Below are 27,261 nucleotides of genomic sequence, written 5' to 3'. Positions count from 1 at the left end.
GCATCATGGCATGAGAGAAAAAACACTTATCACAATACATATATACAGTTGAAGTTAGAATTATTAGCCCCCCTAAATTATTAGACCCCCTGTTAATTTTTTTCCCCATTTTCTTTTTAATGACTCATTTAACTGATTTATTTTATCTTTGTCATGATGACATTAAATAATATTTGACTAGATTTTTTTTTTCAAGAGACTTCTATAAAGCTTAAAGAGACATTTAAAGTCTTAACTAGGTTAATTATGTTAACTGTCACCGACTCGGTCCCAGTCATTCCCCTCGCTGGCCAGCAGAGGCCACCATCTCCGGACTTTTAGCATTACATCATTCACGTAAACTGATAAGCACACATACACACCTGAGACCTATCCCGCTAATGACCCACGCTACCTGTTATAAGCCACGCTCTCTCACCAGTTAAGTGCGAGTCTTGTTCTGCTATGGCTAACATCTCTGAGCGTTATTCCCTTGCCTAATCTCCCGTGTATTATCCTGGACTGTTATCGTCTCTGAGTTGCCTTCTGCCTGCCCCGAACCTTACTTGTATCTGGACTCTGAACCACGCCGCCTGCCCTTGACCCGCGCCTGATATTGAGACTCTGAACCACGCTTCCTGCCACTGATCCATGCCTGTTTTATCTCTCTGTGACTATCAGCCGCCAGCCCTTCGACCCTTATTGAATACTGTTGATGCGAGTTTACACGTGAGTGCGTATTGTACGATTGTGTTTGAACTGTGTCTATTAAATATACTGCAAATGGATCCCTCTGTGTCAGGCTCCCCGTTACATTAACTTGGCAGGTTAGGGTAATTAGGCAAGTTATTGTATAACGATGGTTTGTTCTGTAGACTATCGAAAAAATATAAAGCTTAAAGGGGCTAATAATTTTGTCATTAAAATTGTTAAAAAAAAATAATTAACTGCTTTTAATCTAGCTGAAATAAAACAAAAGTCTTTCTCCAGAAGAAAAAATATTATTAGACATGCTGTGGATATTTCATTGCCCTGTTAAACATAATTTGGGAAACATTTATTATATATATATATATATATATATATATATATATATATATATATATATATATATATATATATATTGAATGTGGATTGAATTAATTGCAACATAACATGCGACAAAATGCTGATAGTTCTGTATCAATGTTACTTTTTAAATGTTATTATATTTTAAAATGTATCACCAGTTTTCACCATGCATGGGTATAAATGCATGATGAGTAAAATATATCATATGATACCCAAAAAATCTACAAAATGCCTAAATGCTTCCAATTGGACATTTACTGAAAATTTTTTAGCACATTTTAAACAGAGTAAAAGTCTTTTATGAAAGCATCTCTCTCTTTGTTTCACGATCTTTGCAGTTTCATCTAAATAAATATAAGAATAGCATTTCTAATTATATTTTAAACACTTTATATACTGAAACAACTTGCAGTAATGATCCTCCATACCTCATTTGATCATGCTAAAATGTATTATATATTATTATCAGTCTTTTGAGAATTTTTTTTAATCTCTCAATCATAATTACGTGTTTTGTTTAGCAAAAATTAAACAAGCTTCAAAAATAATAAACAAATAAACATATCCATATCTCAAACACTTATGATTGCAAGATATAAAGCAGGAAGGGTCCATTGTAAATAATCTGCTAGACTGTTATAAACAGTATAGCATGATATATGTTTGCTAAATTTGGCCCCCCTCAGGCATCGTGAAATGTAAATTTGTTAGATTAAACGTGGCTAGTAGGAAATACTAGCTTGTGGCGACCTCTAGTGGTCATGCAGCTTTGTCGCTTATGAAAATTCAAGTTTCTCTGTGATGCTGTGTGACTCTCACATTCTGAGAAAAGTGTTAGGTAAACCTTTCTCGTATGGGTTTGTGTCTCTTCATGACCTTGCTCACAACACCTTGTTGAATCATTCCCAAGAGATTGTTGTCTATTCCCAAAGCTGTTCTGTTTAAGATATAAGGAGGCAGTGAAGAGCAAAGGACAAATATGAAGTGTGGGCAGGGGGGTGAAGGTAGGGGGCAAAGTAAAAACAGTGGCATGTGGGCGGGGTTATGGGTGCGGGCAGGGGGGTGAAGGTAGGGGGCGAAGTAAAAACAGTGGCATGTGGGCGGGGTTATGGGTGTAGGGGCATTGCCCATGCCTAAATCCGACACTGTGAAGAGGATTTGAGTATAATGAGGTGAGATAGTGTGAGACAATTTAGTTGATGTGGATGATTAGAAGCCAGTAAGGAGGAATTCAGAGAAATTGTCATCTCTACTCTTTACAAGTGTTTTACTTAAGCCCGGTTCACACAGTGTGATTTCAGCAGCAATATGCTTTTTGGAGACAAATCTTGCAAATCCTAGCATAAAATATGTGGTCTTTGATCATTGGTTTGACATTCTGGCTGTTGCGATGAAATATTCCCACTGATGAAGTTCTGGCAGAGTGAGAAGATTTCAGACCCTTTCCTCCAGTGTGATTCAACAATAAGCATCAAACCAAGATTCAATAGAAGAGCTAAACCTGATGATGCAATCAGAACAACTCCAAACCTCCTCTGGGAAAGGTTGAAAAAGTTATTTTTTTATTATTTATTATCAAGGCGCATGTTATGAGTAAAATGAACTCTACAGTTTGATTAAATTTGTTGTGCGGTAGCATGGGTTGCAGAATGTCTCACAGATAGATGACGTCAAATTCTTTTTGTGTGTGTCCGTTAAACACATCTTGATTCTGATATAGGGCTCTATTTTAACGGTAGACGCAAAGGGCGCAAAAGCATTAAGGGCATGTCAGAATCCACTTTTGCTATTTTAAGAATGAAAAAATCCAGTTTGTGCTTCAGCACATGGTCTAACAGGGTTGAGCTTATTCTCTTAAGTTATGGGTGTGTTTTGAAAACAAAACAGTCACAGTCTCATCTCCCATTCCCTTTAATGGCTAGTTCAGACTGCGTGATTTTAGCCCCGATTTTGGCTCGCTGACAGATTTTGAGAAATCGCCGACAAATGCCTGAAATCACAGGCAAATCGCTGCTCGTGCACGTAAGTGACAATCACACAGTATGAACGATCAAAGACGCGATCTGAGAGAATCGCCGATGAGTCGCCGATGCCTGTGAGATATTTGGCATGCTAAATATCTGGAGCTGTCGGCGATTCAAATCATGCCATGTGAATTGAGTTTTGACTGACAATAAAATCAGCGATTGCCTACAGCCAATGAGAGAGCAGCATTCACTTGTGTGTGCGTGTGTGTATACCTGCTGCAGGCCAGCGGGAGGCTGGGGGAGAAGTTAAAAGCGCTCATTTTTGGTTTATTTGGACCCACGAAATGGAGGAAAAACTAGTGGAGGTTTGACAGGACTCAGGAGCAACCGTGTCTGTTTGACGTTTCATACAGAAAGAAATTAGTGTATTATCAAAGTTGAGGAGAAATGGCTAATTCCCTTTAAACCCAGGTGAGCAAACATGTACATGTTCTACCCCATTAGATGCTGCTTTCTCATTATGTAGTTAATAACAAAAGATATACTACATGTTTTTTGCTGTGAGACGTAGTTTGGACGAAGTTGGGGTACATGTTCTACCCCATTAAATGCTTCTTTCTCATTATGTAGTTAATAACAAAAGATATACTACATGTTTTTGGCTGTGAGACGTAGTTTGGACGAAGTTGTCAGCGATTCTCCCTATAGTAAAGTCATGCAATGTGAATGTTCATGTCGCCGATCCATCTTGCAGTGTAAACAAAGCAGCGACGAAACGCTAGCCCAGATAGTCATGCAGTGTGAAAACATCTGTGACACGACTAGTTTGAAAATCATGCTGTCTGAACTCGGCATAAGAGTCAGTTGTGTCACGCCATAGCGCATTTGCTATTTACATGGCGGGCTTTGTAACGCCCCATTCAAACAGGGCGTCAACATCAACGCTTTCCATTCACTTTGGAATTGCTGACTAATTTTATTGGCTGACACTGCAATGACAATCGCGTACGCCCCAACTTCAGACATGCCCTCTGTCAAGCGTTGCCGCTGAAGCCCCGTGTGAATCAGGAGTAAGTGAAAAAAACGAACACTTAACTAGCGAGAAAACCGTTAAACAGGCCATCTGCAGCGCGAGAATGAGCCTCCTCATTCTTTAAATGAACTTTCACTCTCTTTCATGGATAAGGAAATGGATTGTACGCACAGATCCTTTAGCCTACATTAGTTTTGTTTGTTAAACGCAAAGATTTGTTTAAAAACTATTTCTAAATTCAGTTCTAATTTCCAGCAAATGAATAAATGAGCAATAATAACAAAGTGTGGTCAAAAACTGAGTTATATACCTGCTCTCAGCTGGTCTATTGTGCAGCTTATTTTAGTTCCTCAAAAAACAACGTGCCAACAATGCGCCTTGACACGCCTTTTATCTAGACCGAAACACCCATGAGTCCACAAAGTGGCGCAAATGGATTTGCTATTTAAACAACATGGCAGAAAACAGGAAAAATATGGTCTTTAAATAGCAACAAGTCATAAAACCACGTCTTGCACCGGGTGTAAGATACGGCCCATAGTCTTTAGACCATAGGTCTCAAACTCAATTCCTGAAGGGCCGCATCTGCACAGTTTTGCTCCAACCCCATTCTAAGTCAGCTGATCCAACTAATCGAGGTCGTCCAGAGTAGTCTTAAACACCTTGATTAGTTGGATTAGGAGTGTCTGATTTGGGCTGGAGCAAAATTGTGCAGAGCTGCAGCCCTCCAGTAATTGAGTTTGAGACAGTGATATGGATGATGATGTAGCATTGATACAAGACAGGATGAATCCATGTTTTCAGATTATTTACACCAAGGGAGACTAAACTTTGTCCTTGATGGTTGATGTCCTGGAGAGTGTAGCTCCAACTTGCCTCAACACACCTATCTAGAAGTTTTGAGTAGAATGCTGCGGTCACACTAAAGTTTGAGCTTGTGAAATTCTGTAGTAAGGCGCTGCGAAAAGGGGCGGGATTAAACAAGATGATTAGACATTAAAAAAGTGGGCGATTGGTCCATGTTTTAAATTTCTGTCCAAAGAGGTAATGTTTTGACCCTCGATTGGTCTTACGCAGTCAAGTGATGCGATTTTGCAGTCAGAGTTCACCAAGCTTGAACTTTGCTACGCATCGAACTGTGAAACTTGTCGCACGAGCTTACGTTTCCGGTTGCATTCTCGTGTGTATGAATGGAAGTCAATGGGCAGAAAAGTCCAGTGTGACCACAGCTTAACCAGTAAGAGATTGATTAGCTTTTTCAGGTGTGTTCAATTAGGTTTGAAGCTGAAATCAGGACACCAGGCCCCCAGTGCCAAACTTGGTGACCAAAGCTTTGCAGCCATATTCTGACCTTATCACCCAAAGATCAGAAGTTTCTGAAATACTTAGAACAGCAAGTCAATCACATCACACTCAAAGTCACTTTCTTTCCCATTTTTCCCCAGATTGAACTTCAGCTGATCACTTGGTCTCATGCAGTGTACATGTCCTAATGAGTTACGGCCATCTGATTAATTAATTTGTTATGTGCATTACTAAACAAAAGCTGAATTAATGTACTTAATACAATGTAACCCCACCAGTCATACACCACACAACCCGCTCCGAGCTGGGATCGAATCAGCGACCTGCCGCATGGGAGTCTGTTGCTCTAACAAGGAGGCTAAAGACTATGGCCTCTAGCATATGTCGCTAGAGCCCTTTTAGAGGTCAGAGGAGTGAGGTTTACCTGCACAGCACTTACTAGCTGGCCTTCGTTACAACAGTACACATTCAGAATTTGATTACAAAGAGAAAATTAGATTTTAGATTTTAAGTTTAGTGTTTAAGTCAGATTTTAGTTCAGTGTTGGAAGGTACAATGGTCTGATGCCTATTGTTCGGATCTCCAGGCTGAGATCTCCATGAGGAACTTGAAAAGTCTTTTTGTCCTCTCCGGCAGACCACATACCGTCTCCAGATCTTCAGGTAAGCCTGCCTGATCTTCGTGATACGGAGGGCATAAACCACAGGGTTTACTGCAGAGTTGGCATGAGAGAGGAGTATTCCTGCATAGAAGGCAATCTGAGGGACACCTTGTGGACCCGTTGACAGCAAAATACAATTCATAAGATGAAGAGGCATCCAACATGCTGCAAACAGCAAGAGAACCAGAGCCAGAGAGCATGCCAGCCTCTTTTCCTTTAGTAGTAATGTCCTGAGTTTAGATTCTGGTGCTGAAGTCTCTTCTCTCCGGAGGCGTTTGCGGAGGTTGTAAAAGACAAGGCCGTAAAGAATTGTCATGGCCACCAGCGGAAGCAGGATGCAACACAGATAGTTAAAGTAGACCATGTAGGGCAGAGAAATGACAGCTAAAAAGGTGCAATTTATATGGGAAGAGTTCATTAGAGAGGTGGATGGTGAATCCCCGTTATGCCAACCAAAGAGAGGCATGAATCCCAGCAGACAGGATATTAGCCAGCACAGGAGGACTGCTGTCCATGAACGCTGCTCAGTGGCGATCTCTTTATACCTGTAATCACAGAGCGAGTCATCATAAGTTGCTCATGTCAACTTTTCAACATATAGGTTTATTGAGGGTGCTTTCACACTAGCACTTTTGGTCCAAACCCGGGTTCGTTTGACGTCATAGTATGGTACGTTTAGCTAGTGTGAACGTGTCTTCTGAACTCGGGTGCTCACCCGGGAACCATACCCGATTCCGCCTGAAAGAGGTGGTCTAGGGTACGGTTCATGCGAACTCTGCTACGGTTCACTTCTAATGTGAATGCAATCATACCAAATAATGGAGGTGAAGCGCCAACTGTACAAGGCTTTTCATAATGTTCGTATGTGTGTGTGTGTTTGTGTCACGTTTCGTACATTGATGACATGCGGGACTGAGCCAGGGCAAACACAGTGATCACAGTGGTCTACTTGTCTCCTCCAAAAACAGCTTCTGCAGACACTGTGTGATGTTCTGAATGTTTATAATATTTTTGCGGCAGATGGACATGAGTATCTTTCTATATGTCCAAAATTGCAATTTTTGAAGCTGCGTCACGGCGATAAGATACTTGTGACTATTCCAGTGAGGAGACTGAATGTGCTGCGAGTACATCGTGACATCTCTGAGTGTGCACCATTAATTTAAGAGAAAGACTTGGTTCAAACCAATCAGTGCGCTCTATTGTGTATGCGGTGCAACTTTAATAATATGCACGATATTTTCAAAGACTGTTTTTACAGTGTTTAGCCGGCAGAGAGACGCCACGTTGTGTTGCCAAAAGAAGTGGAAGAACAAGAACTTGGAGACACGGGTCGTCTGTGTTGCATTTATTAATGTGCTGCAATGAAGGTTTCGTTTTCATTTCCCTGCTATGAGAGTGCAGCTGTACTCACGTGATGATTATAGTGCACACGACATACGACAGAGAAACATTTTTTTACACGAGAGCTTTTCTCATCTGGAAATGGTGAACTCTGGATTTGCCGCTCGTCTACTTTTAAAAAAGACACGGTTCCAGGTTGTGTTGATTTGTCCGGTCTCAACACATTTGGTAAGTGTGTGATCAGTGCGCTTTGTTTGTTCATTCAGATGGCCAAGTTAGTTCGGATAGTCAGCAGTACTCTTTATTTTAAAAGACATACCTTAGTCTAAATGATTTCTAAGTTACTAAGTTTACAGTCTGTTAAAATCACTGCAGTATTGTGGACTGAAAGATCCACTGTAAATGCAGCTCTCCGAATGTAAACATGTAAACCTTAAACTATTAACATAGACTAGGATTTTCGCCGCATTTTGTGACAGGTTAGTGTACACGCACAGCTTTCTGACGCTACCTCCCGAGTGCTTCTAAGTTACTGAGAAATGTGGAGTTTTTTTTTTTTCTCCCATTCACCATGCAGTATCAAACATTCCATTAAAACTACACTCTTCAGCAGTTCATCCTCACATCTAATATCTCATTTGTCATGGGAAGCATGCAGGAAATGTTCCTGAATGAAAGTTAAAGTGCCAAACTGCTGTTAAAATCAACACATTAATAATTTGGCAAATAATTTGATTACTGATGTCCATGTAAACACAGTCACTGTCTTTCTCCTCTTCGTCTGAGTGTTTGTTTTGCCTCTGAAAATCATGCGTGCCCAAAAGGAAACTCCCATTTTTATGCAAAGTTCCCTCTTTCCCTCCCTCGACTCTCCCACCTAAACAGAGCTGGACACACCCACTTTTCTGACTTTTTCCAAACTAGAGGTGTGAAAACACCCTGCTGAAACAGGGGGGTTTCGTAGCTCTTTAATGTACAAAATAAACCTGATTCAACATCCACAAACTGGGATTGCAGCATCTTAATAATTATACCGTCATGTGACTGTGATGCTGAATTTCGTAGCGATTTTACTAAAATCATTTTACAAACATGAACTGTTTTAAAAACGTTTTGATCTTGTAAAACTCATTCTTAATCATATTTAATGAGGATTGGTGATCACAACAAGCTGAACAAATCTTTAATTTCTCAGTCACTTTGCACACATCCTGTCTTGTTGATATGATTATATGCATTACTACGTAGACATGTTAATATGCGTCGGTCAATCACACTCCTACATCACGTAGCGGTGGGCCTCAAAATGGGAGGGACTTGGATCCTATTTTAACGTCAGGAAATTAAAAAACAATGTCTTTATATCACCCCAATATGACTGTGAATACACTAACTACACACAGTTCTGTCCAAACAGTTAAAAAAAGTTGATTTTCTTTAAATTTTATTGAATTTATTTAAAGTCCCCATTAAATCTATCATAATTTAACATGATTGAAGTTATTTGTCATGAATTTTATAACAGCATTATAATTATTTTTTTTGGACCTCAATTACTGTGGTACAAGCTGAATTTGTCATTAATGTTATTAAATACTAATAAAAATTAGGACCAATTGGGATGTATTTGTTGATGTCAAGTTGTCATAATAAACAATTTTGCATCTAAAATGACTTGACTAAGCAAGTGACACTTAACAATTGTCATAAGCATGCATAAAATCTCATACAATAAACATTTTAAATAATGCTGCATCTCTTACTGTACCTAAGAGGTATTGATACGCGCAGATATCGGTCCACAGCGATTGCCAACAGAGACAGCACAGACGCTTGAGTCAGAACCAGCACCACACAGCTGAGTCCCAGACAAGCTTGAAAGGGCATCTCCATCCAGCCGTCCACTAGCACCGCCAGGGGCACTGCCACTGAGCCTACCAGGAAATCCGCCACGGCCAGAGACGCCACGAAACAGAAGGTGGGCTGACGGAGGACACGTTTCAAACACACGGCCCAGACCACAAGCACATTTCCCAGGCAGCAGGACACGGCGATGAGCAGCTCCAGAGATGTGTAGATCAGCCAGGCCATGAGGATCAACCCTGCAGCATACCCTCCACCAACAACAGCAAACAGAGCAGAGTCTCCTCGAAATGGAGAAATGTGAAGCAGAGAGTTCTTCCTTCACACACACGCACACACACACACCCTGATCTTCAGCATGCATCTCTGGGGGTCTCATTTCCACTCATAAAGGCTTCTAAATACATAATTTTATTCACGGTCACATCTGTATCTCATCAGCTAATTCCATTCGTAGGCAGATGACAATAGGGGTGTTACAATACATTCCAACTCGCTATCAAATTGGTGGAACATGTTTTGTTCATACTTGTTTTACCACTCGTGTATACTTAGAAGTTATCTAATGCTATAATACAATGCTAAAAAAAAATAAAGGTTTTATTTCTGGTTTATTGGAGAACATCTGACAATTAAAGAACCTAAAAGCTGAAAAATGTTCTTTTAGGAACCCAAAATGGTTCTTGTCATCACTATGAAAGCCATCTTCTGGAATGTTTGTTTAAAGCGTCTAAGGCAGGGATGTCAAACTCAATTCCTGGAGGGTCGCAGCCCATGTAGAAAATGATCAAATTGGCCCAAATGACAAAGGAAAAATGTGGGCCACAATTGGCAAAATAGTGACAGTTATTTAAGAGTAATCTGGGTCTAAACCTAAAGTGGCTCACACGTGTAGGTGCTAATGCGGCCCAGTTATTTTAAAATATGTGGACCACTTTTGGCAAATATTCAGCAGAGTAAACTCTGGCTAATGCAGCCGTTAGCCTATAGTGGCCCAGATATGGAAAATGTAGCCATATAAGCGCTATATAAATAAACATGAATTGATTTGGATTGAATACTCTAGGTCAGAAGAACAAGAAGAAGATTAGGCACCAAATGCAATTTATTTACCTGTGAAACTTCACTTACTCCATCTGCTGGTCAGTGTTTAGAACTGCATCATGCTTTGTATCCCTGATAGCAGCAGGCCTTAAATTGACTGACTGGTTACCATGATAAATACAATGGGGAGCAGCTACATCTCTCATATAATAACTGATGAGGACATTCTACTTTATCTTAACTGAAACACCCTCAAAACAAAAAGTTTCCATTTTAGGTAAAAATAGTACTTCAACATGTTTGTGAATGTAATAATGGTTTCATACAACAGCCATGTAAACAGGAAGTTGGCTACTTGTAGTGCTGAAAATAAATTGCTGTAATTTAATATTTTAAGATTTAACAAATTAAACAACACGTGCAACAGCTTGTGTGGTTTCAATAGCAAGCCACTGACATACCATACACACAACATCTTGCCCATTCAACAATCATTAACTGTTCTGTTGTAGTGGCGGTTTTCCAGAGTACACATGCTTTGCATATGAGGACATATGTGCGTGAATATGTACATGGTGAGCTTGTGGCAAACTGCCATCAGATCGAGCACAGGCTTATGTCAGATATTTATTATCATATCATCAGCTCCTCGTGATGCGACTTATCGGTGTAAGAATTTAAAAGGCTGTAAACAACAACAACAACAAAAACAACAAAAAAAGAAAATAAAAATTCTAACTATGCATATACTGCCAGGTTTATTGCAGAATGAAAAATGCAGGAGAATAATATGAATGGTAAAACATTTAATGCAATATTGACAGCATTAAATTCCCCCCCCCCCTACAAAAGTTTACTATTTTATTGTAAACAATTAAAAGGCAGAGTTGGATTTATAGGAGATTTTTGGCCAAAAAATAAATAAATAAATAAAATAAATAAATAAATAAAAAAACAAGCCTGATACCTTAGGTGCTGTTTCTTCATCAGTACATTAAAGAATAATTCAGCTGAAACTGTAGTCTCTGGTGTTAAATGAAAGTCGATAAAATGAAAGTCAATGGTTATGGCATTTTGAGCATGAAACAAGTTATATCAACCTTATTCTTCAATGTGGAAGTGTGCTCATTTTTGCAATTGTTTCAGAACTTTTGATTCAGTTTCCTATGGGAGATTTTAAGGGTAATCTGGGTCTAAACCTAAAGTGGCTCACACGTGTAGGTGCAAATGTGGCCCAGTTATCTTAAGACATATGTGGAACACTTTTGGCAAATATTTGGCACAGTAAGCTCTGACTATTGCGGCTGTGAGCCCTTATGTGGCCCATATGTTAAAACATATTGGGGCCACTTTTGGCAAATACTCTGGCTAATGCAGACGTTAGCCTATAGCAGCCCAGAGAAGATATGAAAAATGTGGCCCAGTAATCTTAAAACATATGTGGGCCACTTTTGGTGAATATTCGAGACAGTAAGCTAATGTGGCTAATGTGACTAATGTGTATTTGAGCCTATAGTGGCCCAGAGAAGATATGGCAAATGTGGCCCAGTTATCTTAAAACAAATGTGGGCCACTTTTGCCAAATATTTGGCACAGGTAGCTCTGGCTAATGTGGTTGTAAGCCTAAAGCGGCCCACAGGAGATATGGCAAATGTAACCCAGTTATCTTAAAACATATGTGGACCACATAGACTAAAGTCACCATCATGGAGAAAAGTATTTGGTTTATGGGCCCATAGCACTGAACCTCTTAATATAAATAAATATTAAGCTGTAACTTTGCTTGTTCATTACAGCAAACAAAATTATTTGAGGCTTACCCTTTGGTGAAATAATATAATTCACTGATGTTTACCAATGTTTAATCCATTATTAGAAGTAATAGGCCAGATCTGGGCCAGAATAAAAGCGAATTGTGGCCCAGAATAGGATCAGTTCTGATTCATTTGGTTTAATTCCGGCTAATATGTGGTATTGCTTTGGCTTATTTGTGGCCCAGATCTGACAAACTGTAGCGGACCGCCCAAGTGCCATCATTCCATTCAGTATGTGGTTTAAATGTAAGTGTCTAGTGTGGGCCGGATTTGAGCCACATGCAATTTGCTAGCTCTGTCCCCTAAATAACAGAACTAGATAGTCTGGTTCAAAAGTGTAAATTTGCTTTTGACACCCATGTGTCACCGACCTCAAGTCTTGGACAGTAAAGCCTGTTTTATACTTTTGCGTCAAGTGATAGCTGTACTCCTTTGCACAGTGATAAGCCTTATATAGAACTGGAACATTTCCTTGGAGTTTTGGAGCTTAAAACATCCAAACACAGCTACAGCCTCTCATGTTACAGCAAAATAAAACACGGCCAATCACATGTTATGTGTTTGTACAGGTAGGACTCAATAATGTGATTTAACCCTTTCTGCACATCTAGGCTAATGAGAGTTGACGAAGCATTATTTTCTCGGATGGGATTTATTGGTGGGGACAATTTGACAATTGGTGGGTATAAGTGGCCATATGTCCCCTGCCTCCAGTAGTCTGGTCAGGTTGAGTCATATTTAGAAATACTGAATAAAAAATTAACATTGATTGTACAGGGGAATGTATTAGATTCAACAACTTTATGGCTGCTGATTTCCTTGTTCATTCTCCAAAACCAAGCAAACAACTGTGAGGTAAAATGAATTTATTCCAGAATACCAAGTATTAACATTTTAATGCCATTAAAAAAGTCAAATTAGCACAAAAATAGCACATTTTATATAAAAAAAAGAGCAACAACAAACGGATTCATGACTACATATAACGTAGTGTAATGGTCAACAATCCTCAGATTAACATATTTCAAAGATCACCTTCAACAATTCCATGTTATTGTAAATAAAAAAGATCAACTTAGCCTTAATTAAGCCATGTAGAATTAGAAAATCAGTGTTGTTTTACACCCACATTGCATTATGAACATTAAAAAGGCAAAACCACCTCTGTAAAATACGCAGTATTTGTTTACACTTTCCCACCTTGAGAAAACTAAACAAAACAAAAAAAAAAACAAAACAACCCAAGCTCATTCTGAAAACGCAGCCCCGCGGACGTTTCTGGAGACCGTGATTTACATGGTTGGAGGTGCGTATGGCTGCTTTTCATTTTTTTAAGCGAACACTATGGGGTGGTGTGATGCCGCTTCTCTTCGTGCTCGCCGGCTGATAGCTCACCTCCATGTGGAGGGCTTTCCCACCGCAACTAGTTTGTCCGGTTAGCTCGTTGTGTACATCAGCGGAGCGGGGAGCCAAAGGCGATGACCGGGTTCGAGTCCGGGGAAGATCGGTTCCAGAAATCAGGTAAGACAAAAACAGAATCCAAAAAACAAAGTGAACGAGTTCGTAACAGGGCAAGAACATGATGAAATCCAAAAACGTGGTCAAAATCAGACAAGGGCTTTTCTTTTTCTGGATGGCTTTTGTAAATCGTTGCTTGGGATTAGGGAGGGAAGCGAGCGGGCCGGCCGTGGGTCCATCGGTAAAACTGGTTGGGTTAAGGGAAGGAAGAGGAGAGTGGGTCGGTTGATTGGCCGTTGCCCAGTCAATCATTTGGTCAGTCGGACATACAGTCGCTCGACAGCAGCCTCCGGGGGCTTTACGCGAGAACAGTGCGGGTGCAAATGGCGCTCACAAGAGGCGTTCGAGACACGAAAAAGCATGCACAGTGGCCTCTCACGGATTCGCGAAAACAAAAACTGCACAAATGCGTAACTCCCGGGACATATTTCGCAGTCTCCAATAACGTCCACGGGGCTACGTTTCCTGAATGAGCCTGGGTTGCAAAAAAAAAAAAAAAAAACATTGGTGGACAGATCACATTAACTACCCATGAACCTCTGCGAGTTGTTCTGCAGGCCTCTCAGTGTTCTCTCTGTGAACTGATAGGTGAGTTTGCGTTTCACTTTGCAGATCTCTCCTGTTCGGGAATAGTTTCGCAGGGCACGTGCCATCTTCTGGTAGGTCATGGTCTTGCGGTTACCCTTTCGCCTGCCCCACATCTCTGCCAGCTTCTCCTTGTTCTGCGACGAGAACTGGAACGTCCCGTTGTTGGACTGAACCCACCAAATGCAGCTCCGCATGTCTGGTGTCTGCAGCATCTCATACAAGAACTGGAACAGTCGCTCCTTCCTTTTACCTGAGAAATAATGTAGTTGCTTTTAGTGAATTTCAAAGAGAAAAAATGCAACATTTACATGCATCCATCTACCAAATCAGTAAAACACCAGTGCACAATACGTTGTGTTATCAATGATTATTATGCCGCGTTCATCTCTAAATAAAAATGAACCTATTTACTACGCGTTTCTCGGTTTTGCGTTTAAATAATTTATGTGCGTTTTATATCTCCCCGAATTGATTGAGTGTGCCTGTAAGTCTTTGAGCTGAGATGAGGAAACTCCTCCCCGCGAGTAACTATCTAATCACTGTGCTCTAAAGTTAGGGGGAGCTTGACAATCATTCCACACTTTAACATTGCGAGCGGCGGTGAAGTGAGGCTGAGGCAACAGTACAAGGAAGCAGCGGCGAAGTGAGGCAACAGTACGAGAAAGCGCCGGTGTCTTTCAAATCTGCAGTGTAAGGACATTTCGGTTTTGCCGGTGAGTATAATGGCAATAAAAGAAAAAACAGTGAAAAGTAAGTACTGGTCAAATGGCTTCAAACTACTTGATAAAACTTGATAAAAGCTTTCATAAGCTTTATATTTTTGGGCCACCAGAGTGCTGTTGTCACTGAAATGAATGTCTAAAATGCATATTCTGATGAAGATGGTTTCATGCAAACGTACTCTAAAAAAACAATTCTAAATTATATATAATATGTACGAAATCATACAACTCATTCAAATGCATCAGTCTCTAAAACTGAGATTAAAATAAGGCATTCGCTGTGTTTTACCTGTGAGTGGCGCTAGTGTCATCGAGTCGTACGCGATCTGTCCTGTCCTGTCTGTGGTTGGAGAAGGAGGAAACTCCTGACACCCAGAGCTGGTGGAGAGCGAATCTGAATCACTGCAGTGGCTTCTGTCATACTGAAAGCGTCCCTGATGGTAAATAATGACATCCATGCTCAGTTCAAACTTCATGCATTCCTGTTGTTTATATCACTGCAATGTTGTCATCTGGTTAAACCTACCCACTCGCTGTGACTGGACTGGCAGAGCCACGTCTGCTGCTGCTGAGTCTGTTGTTTGCGAGTCTCATCTGTTCCTGAGACTTCACCGTAATTCCATTCATATGCATAACGACCAGACCAGCTGTTCTCTGTGGAAACAAATCACTCATTGTTATCGCATATGCTACTCGCTGCAACGAACAATGTTATAAGGCTAGAAGACATTGTGGCTCCTATCTCGACTTAACTTGCAACTGCAAGTTTGATAATAACATTAGATGATTCAGCTTAAAGTGTAAATAAATACTGCTTTCTGGCCACTTTCAAAGAGTTATCATTTGTTTGGCCATTGTTTAGAAATGTGAGATAAAAATGCCATTTACATTTCTTAACTTTATTCCATAAAAAAATAATAAGATTCTATAGAAAAGAGTTCATAATTTTAAACCTCTAAGGCAGGGTAAGCCTTGCGTTCAAAATCAAAATCCTTTTAATTGGACGATAATGACATAATCATTCTGTTATAATGACAGCTGTTTGTGTAGCTTCTCGATGAACTATTCAGTGTTGCAAATGCTGCACTCGAAAATTTCTTCTTCATGGGTGTTGGGAGTTTTCACATGAGAGTGCCCTCTGGTTTTTGGAGGAGAGTTATTGCTCAAACGTGTGCTTCCCTGACCAGATACGCATGACAATCACAGGTTTCCTCAATCACATTTGAGATTTCATTTGGATTACTCTCCAAGCCCTGGGGCAGGATAATCTTTTATTGACTATCAAGATAATTTTATTGACTACAAACAGACTATTTAAAAAAAAAAGAAGAAATTAGATTTTTTTTCATCAATCTTTCAAGTTAAAACCTTAGCATTGTGACTTTGCAGTTCTGATGAAGAAGTTACAGCAATTGCGAGATGTAAACAATTGCATAAAAAAAAAGAGTCAGAACAGATGCCATCCTTTCTATTCTGCCGCTCTTAATGGCCACTTGGGTCACCTCTATGGGCGCGCCGGCTCTGGTCACCGTGGATATTAACAGCAGATTCAGGCCCCGTTTACACTAATGCATTTTAAATCGTTTTAAAACGCGTAAGTTTTGCTACGGTTACGCCATTAGTCCACACTACGCCGGAGTTTTCGAGCGCCGAAAACGGAGCGTTTCGAAAACGCTGGAGAGGTCGTTTTCATTCTAAAACGCTGTTGCTCCATGTCAGTGTGGATGGAGGAAAACAGAGACATCGGAAAACGGAGGCGGAGCTGCCGACATTCGCCTATCTGATTGGGGCTTTTCCTCAATATTAAGTAGCCTACACACACAGTTCAGTCTCGCATCCTCCCCCTGTAAGTTCAGACTTCGCAAGTTTGATATGGAAAACAGACCCACGAGGACATGTCCGGTAAATCTTCAAAGGGAACAGTGTACTTTATAACCTTATTCACATCATCCTGGACACGTTGTTTCACTTTCTCAACAATAAAATGAAAACATGATTTAATGAACTGCCTATTTTCTTTTTGATATTAACAACTTATTAGACAGCAGAAATGCTGATGCGTCGTGCTGCATCTTCACTGTATGCATATTTATAATAAAACAGAGCCTATATAACATCACTGCCATTATGAAAGTATAACGCACAATAAGTTTACATTATTGGAAATAAAGGCAAGCAATCAGTCAGTATACAGAATGTACGTGGTTCCATTAACTTATCTTTGCGCTCAGCCAAAATAAGTTACCTGTGAACAAGTAATCGATTCAAAAGACCAAAGTCAGGGAATATGTCAATAGATATAGACAACAAGATGAATTAAATATCACGTTTAGCAAATATAGTGAGATTAGATCCAGCGGGAGATGCTTGATGAGCAGTCCGACCAGCACAGCTCTCATCTGGGTAGAAATGCTGCAGCGCTTGCCCGAGAGTGTGTGTGTGTGTGGTCACGTGATGTGCTTTTTCAGCGTTTTGGTGTGGACGGAGAGCAGTTCAGAAACGGTGGGTAAAACGCTAGTGTGGACGCAGATCGTTTTCATTCTAAAACGCCATTTTAAAACTAAAACGCACTAGTGTAAACGGGGCCTCATTAAGTTTTAATCTGCGCATTTCTGATAGTAAAATAATGCGTTAATCGTAAACGTTTTTAAATGAACATTTATTTTGTCTTTAGACAACATTTTCTTCATTTTCAATAGAAACAGAAAGTAAACAAAAGACATTTTAGCTTTTACAGAAAACAAAAAGGGTGCTACTTCAGCCTAAATGGCAGCTATGTTATGTTTACTTGGTCTTTTCCTTCACACTGTGCAAAAACAGAATAACATCTACTTCGGGCGATTCCGCCTTGCCTCCAAAATGCGGCCAGCTGCACTGAATGAGCATTTGCTTTCACTGCTTGTTGTAGCAATGAACAAGATTCTCCTTGCAAGGCGCTGCAGTCATGGAAATAAGCGATCTTGTTTCTCTCAGAATGATAGCAGATTTTCCTCTGATGACTCCTCAACTTTGAACAGTAGGCTACTCTTGCACTTCATCCATTATTTTAGGCATCTCATCTTCCCATTCTGCAAAGCCCACTCTGCTGTTTTTGCTGGTCCACTGCCATGTGCGACTACATCCACCTGCAACCCACCCACAATTAATAATAATGTATTTTTTCATTATCGCCCGCGGATATAACCGCCATCCGAGCATCACTATTGTAAGGCCTATGAGGTCACAACTGAATTAATAGTAATGCCACATTTATGAGAAGAAAAAGAAAGAAAAACAAATTTGAATTGTGATGCTGCATTCACACCAGAAGGGGAAGAAGCGTTAAGCACGAGTGTTTTACATGTTAAGTCAATACAAGGATGCGAATTGACATCCTGCGGCGCAAATGACGCAATTTGACGCAGTTTGAGCATTTTTGCATGATTGACATGCTTAATGCACATATCGCATATTTTGCTCGAAAATTAGTGGACATTCGCGCCACGTTAACCAATCAGGCGCTTGCTCTTGTGGGGACGTGATTTTGACATAGTGCCTGTTGTTGGTGTCCTGGGGAAAATCCTGCTGCCAACACCGACAAATGTTCATCAAACTTGGCTCGGCTCAGTCAGAAGCACCGCTGAAAGCTTCCATATATAGTTTCTGAAGGAGTGGATGAACTCACAGAGCTGGGTGCCCCTCTGAATTGATTTGGTGGACACAGCTCTTAAAAATCAACGCTGTTTTTCAGTCCTCCTAAAGCACATAAACACAGCTATGCTCTCAATAAGATCAATGTTAGTGTAACGGAGGCCAGCTAGTGAGTGCTGCGCAGGTAAACCTCACTCCTTTGACCTCTAAATGTGCTCTAGCAACATGCGGAAGGTCGCCGGTTCGATTCCAGGTGGGAGCAGGTTGGGTAGCGTAGGACCGGCGGGGTTACATTGGTGCCTTGACCCGGATGGAAGTGAGGTTTAGGGGGCTGAGTGTAATGGAGGCCAGCTAGTGAATGCTGTGCAGGTAAACCTCACTCCTCTGAGCTCTAAATGCTAGAGGCCATGGTCTTTAGCCTCCTTGCTAGAGCACCTGACTCCCATGCGGAAGGTTGCCGGTTCGATACCAGCTCAGAGCGGGTTGGGTGGCGTAGCACCGGCAGGGTTACATTAGCAACGAAGCAAGGGTCACCGGGCAGACAGAAGTGAGAGTTCAGAATTGAGAGAAATAAACTCCCAGGTATAAACTCAGAACATGATTTACCACCAACTTTCCACCGTCTTCACAATTTCACCACACTAACCTAAATGTCTACGACTGGTGTGATGGAATTCACGTCTTCATATACAAATAAAGAAGCTTTGTCAGAGAGGAAATCACTGACCTTATAAAGTAAAAACTGGGCCTCCATTAATCTGAAAAAAAAGCAGAAGCGAGCCTTCCCCTCACAGGTCTGGTGGTGTATTGGTTTTTGCTAATTAACCCTCACCTGCCAGACTGCAGTCCTCATGGTTCCTCCGCTGGACACAGGGTGTTGGCATGACCTCCAGCAAGTGTTCCTGTAGATACTCTTCAATCACGTCCAGATCCAGGGCCCCTGTTGACGGCTCTCGAGGGCACATGTCATGGAAGTACTGAATCTGTAAATTAAAGAACGTTAGCTTACAGTGAGTGTGATGCATAATACTGTACACAATGTGTCATCAGCAGGAGAAAAATAAAACATTATCCTTTCACTTTTTATATACAAATTTTAAGACCACTATTAATAATTTCTCAGAATTGACAGGTTATATTCGTTTAAGTAAAATGTAATTTGTGTCTCGTTCTGCACTCTACAAATGTCACGCTACTGATTAGATGTCTTATAAATAGTGTTTACACTAAAATGAATGTGGATATCCTGATTAATTATTAAATATACAGTATATACAGTGTTGGGGAGGATTCGTTTTGAAAGTAACGCATCACAATATTGAGTTAAAATGTAATTTAGTTACTTTTTATGGTAAGTAAAGCGTTACATTACTATTGAGTTACTTTTGCATTACTTTTTTTTACCTGACTGAGGCTTGATCTCTGTCAGTACTTGTCTTTTTCTTTATTTTTTCAATAAAGGACTTCTGCAGTTAACAATGCACTGTATAACCTACAGCTACATTTACCTTTAAAAAAACAAGATGAAAAAAATGTTTTATGATATTATCTAAGAACTTTCTGACCCCAAAGCTTCACATGCCATATAAATAGATTAATAAACATTTAAAGAAATGTGTTTGCTACGTTTGTACTATTTTTCTTAAGTAAAATCACTGTCCATTAATACTTCAATGGCCTTTTCCTTTTTTTCCATGCAAAATAATGAACACAATCTGTCATTGAATGCATGAATTATCATGACTACTACACTTATATGTGGAATTATAAGGTTCTCTTTGCATTCTGAATGATTTTGAGATATTGAGCTTCAACGTTTTTGGATTCCATACAGCAAACAGTATGTGTAACGTGTTTTTTTTTAAATAAAAACTCTTAAAATGTAAACAACCTATAAAAAACATCCCATAATGTAAATAGGTTGTCACAGATAGAACCTTATAATTCTAAAGTGATGAGATTATTTATATATATATATATATATATATATATATATATATATATATATATATATATATATATATATATATATATATATATATATATATATATCTTACAAAAATCTTAAAAACTATAACTTAAAAATTTCAGTTATAGTTTATTTATTATTATAGTTTATTTAGTTACTTATTTTTGTATTATTATTATTTTTTATTGTTTAATTTGTGATTTGTTTAAAAGTTCCTATTACCAAATTTGCTATTTGACGATACAGTTTTACCTCATAAGAAAACATGCAATATTTATGGAATTAAAATACAGCACTTGTTCATTTCTAAATGGTCTTGACTCAATTTTGTTTGAAAAATCATTATAAAATGTAAAGTGAGATCAATGTTGGATCCTGAGTCGAGAGAATCGTTCCATTTCAACCTGAGTTATGAAATTATTCTGATTGTTGATCACATCTAATGAAAGCATTTGTTAAGTTGACCAATTGACATTCTTAAAAAAAAAAATAATAATAATAATAAAAAAATTGACATTTGAATAGGTAAATGGATATATATATATATATATATATATATATATATATATATATATATATATATATATATATATATATGACATTTGAAATAATGTTATCAGTCCTTTTCACATTTTTGATTCAAATAAATCCAGTACATCCAAGGAAACAAGTGGTATTTTATTTAATTAAACAATTATTATTATTATTATTATTATTATTTATTTATTTATTTATTTATTTATTTATTTATTTATTTATTTATTTATTTATTTATTTTATTTGTATTTTTTGCATGACTGAATACAGTACAGTACTGAACAAATGTTGCAAAACACTGTTTGATTTGTGCATTCAAAAGAATTCTCAGTAAACTTAGTGTTTTACATGCACCAGGAGGCATGTGACGTAACATGCATTTGCATTACGAGTCTGTGCTAACCTATTAGTAGTAATATTATACATCTGTTTTGCCTGCATTGCATATACAAACAAGCAAATATACATGTAGGACAAAGGCGAGTCATCCCATGTTGCAGTGTGTATTAAATAAAACTTACAAAAGGGGTTTTATATACATTTGATAAAGATCCAATTATTTTTTTAATATTGTTTATGTCACGTCTTTCTTTATTGTTAAAAACTAAAGCATCAATTAAATACAAACAAGCAAATATGCATGTAGGACAAAGGCGAGTTGTCCCATGTTGCAGTGTGCATTAAATAAAACTTACAAAAGGGATTTTATATACATTTGATAAAGATCCATTTATATTTTTATTATTGTTTATGTCACGTCTTTCTTTATTATTTAAAACTAAATCTTCAACTGAACTAATGAGTTCAATTGCATTCTCATATTATACTTTGCTCGCATTTGTGAGTTGATAAAAAAAAGTTAATTGATCTATAAATGAAGCAGATCATATCAAAATATACCAACATAATGATAGATATCATATTTAGTATAATAGATAACACATTTGTTCAAATCCCATCTCAAGCCCATACTTTCTCCTTGACGTTTGATTTGATATTTGTTTAAATAGTGTTCATGTATGTCTTACATATCTGTTTTTTTTTAAAGTATCTTTTATAAGTCAAGTGTTGTTTTGTGAAGACATTTTACTGTATAGCAGTTCGGTTTGCTGTTTGATGGTTGTTAAGTGGTAATAAAAACCAAAAAGCTTATAAAAACCAAAGTTTTTTAAGAACAAAATTGCTTTATAAATAAAGTTTGAATGAATGAATGATATAACACTAAATAGAATACAATTAAAATTGTTTCACATAACTTGTTGAAGCATCAACAAACACCATATGATGATGCATCCAATGAGACGTCTTATTTACACCCCTATCTGTTAGATCAAGTGTATGGTTAATATATGGATATTTAATTCTGTAATTATTACTTAAAAAAATATATCTGCACATTTTTATGTATATATTACCACTTTTGGAAGAAGCACTATAAATAAGATCTGTAGGAATGTAAAAAGCTTCATTTTTTCTTTGTTTTAAACAACAATTGAAACGTTTAGATGCTAAATTTTCTTATACAATTAGCATTATTTTTTCGACTCCTGTTTGTAGGCTGAGTAATTTAACTTTTATAGTGACGAATAAGTTATTTACATGGTCCTTAAAGTGAAATAACTGATTATAAAATAGGAGGCGATCATTTTAGCACAACATTTTGGATGTCATTTAAAGGTTTTAGCATCTGAACTCTTTAACTATCCCTTCAGTCAAGCAAACAATTAAGCACAAATAATACTCACATTTTCAAGGTTTGCCAACATCTAAAATTAAAAAGTATAATAAAAGACATGTTAAAATGAGTCCAAGACTGGAATGCTGTTAGAATGCAGTTTGATCAGTCAAAAACATTTCATAACTCATGCGATGACAGACAAAACAGCTCAAATACAAACAATCTCCAGTACATCAGCACAGATTCCTGCCAACACTTTTGAATGATAATCTAGACTTGTGAGTTTACCTCAAGGTAGTTCCAGTGTGCCTGAGAAGATGTTAATGAATCGCAAAGGTTGCTGAACAAGAGCTTCTAACAGGTGGAGCGGAGCATCACCTGTAATGTGCACCTGTTGTCAAATCCATAGCTTTTATATCCACCAGACTCTCTCTCTCTCTATCTCTCTCTCTCTCTCTCACACACACACACACACACACACACACACACTTTCTCTCTCTCTTTCTCTGTCTGTTTAACCCGTCTTTTAATGCAAATCTCTAATAATCAAGCACTCATCTGGGTTTAACGGTACGATCACGTTTCATGTCTAAGCCTTCGGGCATTTGGTCTACGTTGTTATTTTGTATCCAACAAACAAAAGAAAAAAAAAAAGTGGGATTTTACTTGTAACTGTCAGAGTGATTATTGTGGTAATGAGTGTATTAAACAGAGATAGATGAACACATTCTCTCTAACCTCGGTGTAATACTGCTGTTGACATGTTTATGGTGTTGTTTGGGAAGAATGTTTATCTAGCGTAAATAGAAAACTGTAAAAACCCACTTTACATTAAATGTCAACTGAATTAGTTTGCTCTTGTGTGTGAGTTGGGATGTTCCTGTTCTGTGGCCAATGATTCACATTTAGAACAACAGACTGAGATGAAGCTTTCGATGGGTTACTATATCAACAAGGCTGTACTTTTTTTTTTTGCTAACTAAATGTATTTAAAACATTTTATACCCCCCCTCCCCATTTTCTGTTTACCGGAGAGATTTTTTCAACACATTTCTGAACATAATAGGTTGAATAACTCATTTCTAATCACTGATTTAATTTATCTTTGCCGTGATTACAGTAAATAATATTTTACAAGATATTTTTCAAGACACTTCTATACAGCTTAAAGTGACATTTAAAGGCTTAACTAGGTTAATTTGGTTAACTGGGCAGGTTAGGGTAATTAGGCAAGTTATTGTATAATGATGGTTTAATCTGTAGACTATCGAAAAAATATATATAGCTGAAAGGGGCTAATAATTTTGACCTTAAAATGTTTTTTTTTTAAAAATTCAACTGCTTTTATTCTAGCCAAAATAAACAAATAAGACTTTCTCCAGAAGAAAAAATATTATCAGACATACTGTGAAAATTTAATTGCTCTGTTAAACATAAATTGGGAAATATTTAAAAAAGAAAAAAATAATCAAATGGGGGCTAATAATTCTGACTTCAACTGTATAATCCAGGCTAATTCTGAAAACGTACCCCAATATAAATTTCTGGAGTGCGACAAATACGTCCGTGTTTTCTTGAATCCACCAGAGGCTGCTGTGTGCGCTTTTTCAGATCTCAAATTTCTTTTGAAAGTGCCATTCGTACCTGCTCTTCTCACATAAGTCCACCAGAGGCCACTGTCGTCAATTGACTGACTGAGTGATCGAATGAACACTCTTCTCATTCCTTAAACCAAACCAATATTGGCTGTTTCTCAATATGTGTTCTTCTGTTTGTTTGCTGTAATTCTTACTGAAATCTATTTTATTTATTTGTGCAACATATAATTATAATTTTTATTGCGTAGTAAATATTTTACAAAGAGGAAAAACAATAAATCGTTGCATGAATGCTGTAATGTTTAATAAAATTTCCATTTAAAATGTATGAAGGTCACGTGACCCTCAGGAAGAATGCAGCATCTCATTTCTCACAGGACGCGATCCGTTCTCTGCGTTCTTGGAATTGAGAAACAGCAAGTGTTTTCAAAAGCATCAGCTGACCACCCACCCACTTTAACAGTGGTTTCAAGAGTTCACACTTAGATATTGCTTGACAGCTGTAAGCAGGTTTGGCATGCTGTCCCGGGAGAGAACCCTGAGCTCGGAGATAGTTGAGCCCAGGGCTCCCGCCAGGTCCATAGAGCATGTGAGGGGAGTACGAGATCAGGTGGTTCTCGAGAGCTCCCCTTTTTGTAAAGGAGAAAAGGAGGAGAAAGGGGTGGATGGGGGGTTTCTTCGGAAAACGAAGATAAGGGAGTAATGTCTAGCTAGGCTACTTATAGTGGGTTAGGATAGATCTGATTGGCTAACTAATGCGTATAGATAGGTGGCCAGCTGCTGTCAATTATATCACATGCTCCTCTCGAAATTAGTTTAAAAACTTCACTTAAAGAGCAATCCAGAAAACTAAAACCCCCAAAAGCCTGATTTTTACCACATTTTTCAGATTTTACCACACCCTTACCCTGTTATTAATTCATTTAATTCATTTTCTTGTCGGCTTAGTCCCTTTTTTAATCCGGGGTCGCCACAGCAGAATGAACCACCAACTTATCCAGCAAGTTTTTACACAGCGGATGCCCTTCCAGCCACAACCCATCTCTGGGAAACATCCACACACACATTCACACACACTCATACACTACGGACAATTTAGCCTACCCAATTCACCTGTACCGCATGTCTTTGGACTGTGGGGGAAACCGGAGCACCTGGGGGAAACCAGAGCACCTGGAGGAAACCCACGCGAAGGCAGGGAGAACATGCAAACTCCACACAGAAACACGAACTGAGCCGAGGTTCGAACCAACGAATCAGCAACCTTCTTGCTGTGAGGCGACAGCACTACCTACTGCGCCACTGCCTATGTTAGACCGCATAACACCGCCCTGTTATGTACTTGTTTATTTAATTTATTATATTTTTTTTTGTCTTTTGTTTTTCCTCTTACCTGCCTTCTTGAACCATTCTTCACCAAAAAAGAGTGGTGAAAGAGGTGGTTCTTTTTTCTCAAAAAGTGGACTTTTTTGCAGATATTAGTGTAACGGTGAAGTGATGCTGACAACAGGGGTGCGGATCCAAATGCAGGTCTATTAGCGTGGTAAGGTAAGCAGTAGTAATGTGACGTTATGCGTCGAAGCATGTATAAAAAAAAAACTATACATCTCGCAGTGAAGCAGTGTATAGGAGCTTGATTTGTTTTGCCATCATCGCGTGATCAGTGATGTCCAAAGCTTCATTTTCGCTTATACTCACATGACTTGCTTCGAATTTTGATTCAAAGGTTTTCAACACCCTCGTGGATTAGTAAAGTCTATATCGAGAGATTGGGCGTCAATTACATACATTTCTACTGTTTCAAAGCACTGCACCGGTCCCACGCACCAGTAATTCAACTAAAAAGCAATAGTAATTTATAGTAAAAAGGTTTTGCACCACACTAAAGTGTATTAGTGTACTATTTACAACTATTTTTAAAGGCCACTGCATATTGTAGTGTAGTGTGTAAAGGAGGACAGCTTGTGCGTGCACTCCCAAAAGCCACACTCCTAGCCTTCTCGTCAGAGCATTCGCCTCACATGCAGAAATTGCTGGTTCAATCCCCGCTTTGAACGAGGTGGTGGGTGAAAGACCAGTTGGATACGATTATTGTAAAAACTTTAGAATTTCTTGGATTACACTACAGTCATCGGTTGTGTAATGTAAAATAACTTATGTGTAATAAACTACAGTAATTGAGTAATTGTGTTTATATTACTGTTCTTGTATTACTACATAAATGAGTTGGTTAGTTGTGAACATTTGACATTTTTGCAGCACAGTGCTCTCTCACACATGAGGTTCTCATCTAGATCTGACTTGGAAAGCTTCGAGTAACGAACCTTTTTCCGTTACAAATGAGTCGATCAGTTTTAATTAAACCCACCTGATTAAACTAATTAAGTCTTTCAGTTTTGTTTGAAAACTCCAGGTAAATGTGTTGAAGCAGGGTTGGAATTAAACTGTGCAGAGCTGCGGCCCTCCAGGAACTGGATTTGACACCTGTGCTTTAACAGATAACAAGACTCAGCATCTAGAATGAGTGTTTGTGCTGCCTAAATAGTATGTGTAATCACTCCTTGACAATTCACTGACAGCCACGTGTGTGGATCTTGTCGGAAAATATGGCGAAAAGTCCTATATGACGATGTTTACTGATTGTGGTGTTTACTTCAATAATGCCACTAATATATATATATATATATATATATATATATATATATATATATATATATATATATATATATATATACTCCACGTCTTAATTCCATTTCTGTTTAGTCCAGTTATGACTTTAGTCAGATTAAGGTGATCAAAAATTGCTGTTTGGAGCTTATGTAGATAGACAAAATTCATGCTTAACTGAACAAACAGTTAGTAAACACAAGTACATCTTATTGAACATATTTTATTTTCATCACTAATTATCAGAGTAGAACAGTTTCTCAAGCAGTTTGT

At 38.5% G+C, this 27,261-nt stretch overlaps 2 protein-coding genes and 1 long non-coding RNA gene across 3 annotated transcripts; 1 reads left to right on the top strand and 2 right to left on the bottom strand.

Moving 5' to 3' along the window:
- Positions 1 to 1,538: 1,538 nt before the first annotated feature.
- On the top strand, positions 1,539 to 6,554 carry LOC147838147 (uncharacterized). Its single transcript, XR_015523106.1, has 3 exons — positions 1,539 to 2,104; positions 2,169 to 2,971; positions 3,882 to 6,554. It is a non-coding gene; the product is annotated as an uncharacterized LOC147838147 (long non-coding RNA).
- LOC100330487 (adenosine receptor A1-like) lies at positions 5,856 to 11,173 on the bottom strand. The gene is made up of 2 exons (XM_087306486.1): positions 9,129 to 11,173; positions 5,856 to 6,561 (listed from the first exon to the last, which is right to left on the bottom strand). The coding sequence occupies exons 1-2, from the start codon at positions 9,449 to 9,451 to the stop codon at positions 5,856 to 5,858; spliced, it is 1,029 nt and encodes a 342-aa protein (XP_087162612.1). The 5' UTR covers positions 9,452 to 11,173.
- A 1,759-nt stretch (positions 11,174 to 12,932) lies between these two features.
- On the bottom strand, positions 12,933 to 23,146 carry LOC101885606 (uncharacterized). Its single transcript, XM_087306494.1, has 6 exons — positions 23,012 to 23,146; positions 22,791 to 22,811; positions 19,372 to 19,522; positions 15,436 to 15,563; positions 15,199 to 15,343; positions 12,933 to 14,437 (listed from the first exon to the last, which is right to left on the bottom strand). Exons 2-6 carry the CDS (start codon positions 22,809 to 22,811, stop codon positions 14,121 to 14,123), a joined length of 762 nt encoding a protein of 253 aa, XP_087162620.1. The 5' UTR covers positions 23,012 to 23,146; the 3' UTR covers positions 12,933 to 14,120.
- Positions 23,147 to 27,261: the final 4,115 nt, after the last annotated feature.

This window comes from Danio rerio, chromosome 23 (genome assembly GCF_052040795.2).
Source record: "Danio rerio strain M-AB ecotype USA chromosome 23, GRCz13ab, whole genome shotgun sequence".
NCBI classification, from domain to species: domain Eukaryota; kingdom Metazoa; phylum Chordata; class Actinopteri; order Cypriniformes; family Danionidae; genus Danio; species Danio rerio.
Note: the sequence above shows the minus strand (reverse complement) of the source record. Positions and strands in the feature narration are given on the sequence as shown.